Source organism: Synchiropus splendidus, chromosome 13 (assembly GCF_027744825.2).
Source record: "Synchiropus splendidus isolate RoL2022-P1 chromosome 13, RoL_Sspl_1.0, whole genome shotgun sequence".
Taxonomy (NCBI): domain Eukaryota; kingdom Metazoa; phylum Chordata; class Actinopteri; order Syngnathiformes; family Callionymidae; genus Synchiropus; species Synchiropus splendidus.
Genome location: NC_071346.1, coordinates 1907363 through 1912430, shown reverse-complemented (window position 1 = coordinate 1912430; position 5068 = coordinate 1907363). Strand labels below are relative to the sequence as shown.

General features: G+C 45.9%; 1 protein-coding gene across 1 annotated transcript; it reads left to right on the top strand.

The window, feature by feature from the left end:
- The first annotated feature begins 569 nt into the window (after positions 1 to 569).
- LOC128769712 (uncharacterized protein K02A2.6-like) lies at positions 570 to 4291 on the top strand. Its single transcript, XM_053883656.1, has 4 exons — positions 570 to 921; positions 995 to 2684; positions 3246 to 3359; positions 4112 to 4291. The coding sequence occupies exons 2-4, from the start codon at positions 1092 to 1094 to the stop codon at positions 4289 to 4291; spliced, it is 1887 nt and encodes a 628-aa protein (XP_053739631.1). The 5' UTR covers positions 570 to 921; positions 995 to 1091.
- The last annotated feature ends 777 nt before the right edge of the window (positions 4292 to 5068 follow it).

Here is a 5068-nt window from a genome sequence, read left to right as displayed (position 1 = left end):
CCCTTTTCTCACCCTAACACTGGTTTTTGACCCCAACACTGGGCTCTGTGCGTCACGTGTCCCACTCCTCCTCACTGGCCGTTCACCACTTGAAATGATGCCTTCAAACCCAGGGAGCTCCGGAGCTGACTTGAAACCAAGTGGGAACATGAAGTGTGGAGAGATGTCCAGGAGACCAAAGGACTTGATTTCAAAACAATGTTGGACAGGACCCCAGGGACATGACTCATCCCTTTGTTGACTTTCTCTGGTGTCAGACGTCAGCGAGCCAAATGCTCCACTGTGTCCCACAACATGAACAATACAACATGGATGTTTTGTCTTCTGAACAAACAACAGTGGGCTAGCATCCAGGCTAATGTTAGCATCCTCATACCTCTGACACATCTATCGCCGCAACGTAGGCTCCGCCCATTTCTCCTCCGTTGGTTCACCAAACCAAGTGAGATGATCAGCACCGACGCAAGAGGTTGCAGAAACGTTGGAGCTGGCATTTCCAAAACGTCTCTGTTGTGTTCTGGTATGAAGATTGCGTGTGGCCAGTGGATGTCGCAAGTGAGCTGGTTACAGAGGAGGAGAGAAGAAGAGAAGTTTCCGGGAGAGTGAACGGGAGAAATGAGAGCTATAGAAAGTTAAGAAAATAAAGAAGAGAATCCGGACTCCACGTCTCCTGTGTCTACTTCCACCAACACAACAAATTGGCGACGAGGATGAGCGCTTCAGTACCGAGTCCACCGCCGTTTCTTCAACATGTTGGTGAGCCGCAAATGCCGTTCGAAATGTGGCGGAAGATTTTCGACAATTACATGCTGGTGATAAATGCAAGAGGAGATGCGTGGCCGGATGAAAGACGACGAGCTGTCCTGTTACACTGCTTGGGACCTGAAGGACAACGTCAGTTTTACACTTTGCCGGATCAAGGTAATACGTATGACGAAGCCATGGCAGCGCTTGAGAAGCACTTCGTACCGAAAGTTAATGTGCTTGCTTCCAGACATACGTTCAGACAGCGACAACAACGCACGGATGAAACAGTTACACAGTACGTAGCTGCATTGAGGGCGCTCGCTACTCCGTGTCGTTTTGGACAGATGGAAGACGAATTGATCAGAGATCAGCTTATCGCCAATGTTCAACTGAGTGCTGTTAAAGACAAGTTGCTATTGGAAGAGGAGCTAACTTTGGAGAAGGCTCTGGCAATTGCATGTCAGGTTGAAGCTGCAGTTGAAAATGCTTCATTACTCTCATCAGCTAACACTTCACTGTCTGCTTCGGTTCAAGCTGTCGGCGCAACAAGTTCACGTTTTCGTGGGAAAAGAGGAGTGAGGCCAGTTAAAGGACCATCACGAGCCAGTGTTAAACATACAAATGAGCGTCAGTGTTACAGATGTGGATCAGCTAAACATTTGGCTAATGATAAAAGTTGCCCAGCCACCAAAGTAAAGTGCAACAGCTGTGGAAAAATGGGACATTTCGCAAAGGTCTGCAAATCTGCTGTAAGTGAAGTGAGAGAAGTTGTGGTACCGGAGTTGGCAGTTCTCTGTGTGGAGAATGTCAAGCAAGTTGCTGCTTCAAAGGACAAGATCACCTCAAACATCATGTTCAAGACACCGGAGGGTAATACAACCACCCTGGAGTTAATTGTGGATACTGGTGCATCTGTGTCCATCTTACCAGAAACATTATACCAACAGTACCTTTCACAGTGTCCACTTACAGAGCCAAAGGTAAAGCTGGTCACCTATGCTAAACAGAATCTTCCTGTTGTGGGTTGCCTTCGAGTAGTGGTTTCTCTACCATGCCAGACACACAGAGTGAATGCAACGTTCTACATAGTCAAGTCAGGATCACCCCTGCTCGGTCTGGACTTGATTAAAGCTTTGAAAATGAGCATAATAGAGGGGAAAGTACATCACTCAAAAATGAAGAATGCAGTGGTACCTTCAGACATGCCACAACCTACTGTAAACAACGTTGCACTGGAAGGTCTTGGTTGTGTGAAAGGTTTTATTCACAAGGTTCAAGTGAACAAGTCAGTTCCACCAGTACGACAAAAACTGAGACGCCTGCCTTTGAGTGTACGTAATGAAGTGACAGAGGAACTTAAGCGACTTCTACACGAGGGCATAATAGAGCGAGTTGATGCTTCTGAATGGGTGAGTCCTCTGGTCGTGGTGAGAAAACGTGGAGGTAAGATTAGACTCTGTGTGGATCTACGAGAACCAAATAAAAGTGTCATCATGGATTGCTACCCTCTTCCACACATGGAGGACTTGTTTTCTGAGTTAGCTGGTGCTACACATTTCAGCCAAATTGATTTGAGATCTGCCTACCATCAGTTGCCTTTGCATCCAGAGAGCCGTAGTCTGACTGCATTTATAACACATGATGGACTGTTTCAGTTCACCAGAGTTCCCTTTGGACTTGCATCTGCTCCGTCGGCATTCCAGAAAATGATGCAAATGATCTTGAAGGATGTGACTGGAGTGCAAAACTACCTCGATGACATTATTGTCTATGGTCATTCCAGAGAGAACCATGACTGCAACCTGCAAAACGTGCTCCAAAGGCTAAAGGATGCTGGACTTACCATCAACTTCGACAAAAGTTCCCTGTGTCAAGAAAGAATTGTTTTCCTGGGTCATGTCATTTCGAAAGAAGGATTATGTCCGAGCACAGATCACGTGACTGCAATTGCAGAAGCTCCTACACCTAAAGATATGGCTGCTTTACGTTCTTTTTTGGGCTTGACGTCCTGGTTTAGCAAATTTTTGCCAAACTATGCTACAGTAGCTGAGCCATTGCGACAGTTACTCAGAGCGACTTCCCAAGCTGAGCTGAAATGGTCAGAAAAAGCCGAGAAGAGTTTTAACAAACTGAAAACGATGCTCTCGCAAAGTCCAGTACTTGCAATCTACTCCCCTAGCCTACCTACATTCATTTCCACAGACGCCTCAGATTACGGACTAGGTGCAGTTCTTTCACAATTGCACTCTGACAATGTGGAACGCGTAGTTGCTTTTGCTTCCCGTACCCTGTCACCATCTGAGAGGAAGTTTTCCACAGTGGAAAAAGAGGCACTTGCATGTGTGTGGGCCGTCGAGAGATGGAGGACATATGTTTGGGGTCACAGATTTACTCTGAGGACAGATCACCAAGCCTTAACTACACTCCTGAACACAAAAGGGATGAACAGAGCTGGTATGAGAATCGCCCGTTGGTCTTCCCGTCTGATGTCTTTTCAGTATGACATGCAGTACCGGCCCGGAGACAAGAACATCATAGCAGATTGCTTGTCACGGGTTCCACTCAGCTCCAACGGTCTTGATGCAGAAGTTGATCAAGAGTCACTGCTGGAAGTAGCAGAAGTTTCACCTATTCCATCTGCACTGCCTCTTGCAGATTTCAAAGCAGAGTGTACTCATTGTCCTGACCTTGAACAACTACGAAATGTTATACAGGCAGGATGGCCGAAAACAAAAAAATCACTGCCTACGTCACTACAGCCATACTTCCCATTAAGACATGAACTGGCAGTCGAAGAGCCATTGATTTTCCGTGGCACACGTCTGATCGTTCCAAAAACCCTAAGAGAGAGAGTTATTCATCTGGCTCATGAAGGACATCAAGGAATTGTTCGCACAAAGCAACGTCTCCGAGAGTTATATTGGTGGCCGCAGATGGATGAACTAGTTCAGACGATGCTACAGACATGCATGACTTGTCAATCATGTGACAAGACAGCCAAAACATCACCTGCACCTATGCAGCCTGTTGAGTTCCCAGAGGGACCTTTTCAACACTTAGCAATGGATATTGTGGGACCATTTGAGCAAGGACCATATGACTGCCGATTTGCCATGACCATGGTGGATTACTTCAGTAAATGGCCAGAAGTAGCATTTACTCACACAGCAAGTACAGCAAATGTTCTGACGTTCTTGACAACAGTCTTTGCACGTGAAGGGAATCCCTGCACAATCACCACAGACAATGGACCGCAGTTTACATCGTCTGCTTTCAAAGAGTTTGTGAAAATGAGAGGGATCAAGCACATCAGGACAAGTGTATACCATCCACAAGCAAACGGATGTGTCGAACGCTTTAACAGAGTCTTAAAAGACTGTCTTCAAGTAGCGGAGGCTACACAACAGCCATGGAAAACAGTGGTTACGGAATTGCTTCAGAGCTATCGGGCTACTCTTCATCCTACTACTGGGTCATCGCCCTTCCAACTGCTCAGAGGAAGGCCCATGAGGACGAAACTCAACATCCTACCGCCTGTGTCTGACAAAAAGATATATGAACAGATCCGTGAGAGAGTTGCCACACAACAGGCAAAGAGCAAGCAATATACAGATGAAAAGCGAGGTGCCAGACCGTCGAAAGTTACTGTCGGTGCTCATGTTCGGGTGAAGAAGCCTTTTCGTGTGAGAAAGGGAGAGAGACAGTACAGTGAACCTGTTTTGGTTGAACAACAGACTGGAACAAGCTCATTCATTTTGAGTGATGGATCAAGATGCAATGCAGCACGTCTTTCCCTCTGCTCAGAGGAATCAGCAGGAACAATGAGGAGAGATGATGAAGAAGAAAACATCAGGCCTCTAGAACCAGTGGTCCAGAGAATAAGACGACCACCTGCTTGGACAAAAGATTTTGTCATGAAAGATGTTAAGAAATAGTTATGCAGAAAGTGTGATGAGTAATAAGTTAATTCATTGTTCCTTGTGGTAGATTGTTTTGTTTGGCGTTATTTCTAATAGAGTTGTTGCGAGAGATTAAACTAATCAGTCAATCGTTAGTTGCCACATACCATATGCACAGATACATTTGGCTGCAGATGGCCTGGTTAGTGAATCAATGTTACTGTTTATCATTTCTGCTCACGTGTCTGTTTTCAATTACAGTTACAGACTGGATCGTTTCGGGTAAAAGGGGAGATGTTGTGTTCTGGTATGAAGATTGCGTGTGGCCAGTGGATGTCGCAAGTGAGCTGGTTACAGAGGAGGAGAGAAGAAGAGAAGTTTCCGGGAGAGTGAACGGGAGAAATGAGAGCTATAGAAAGTTA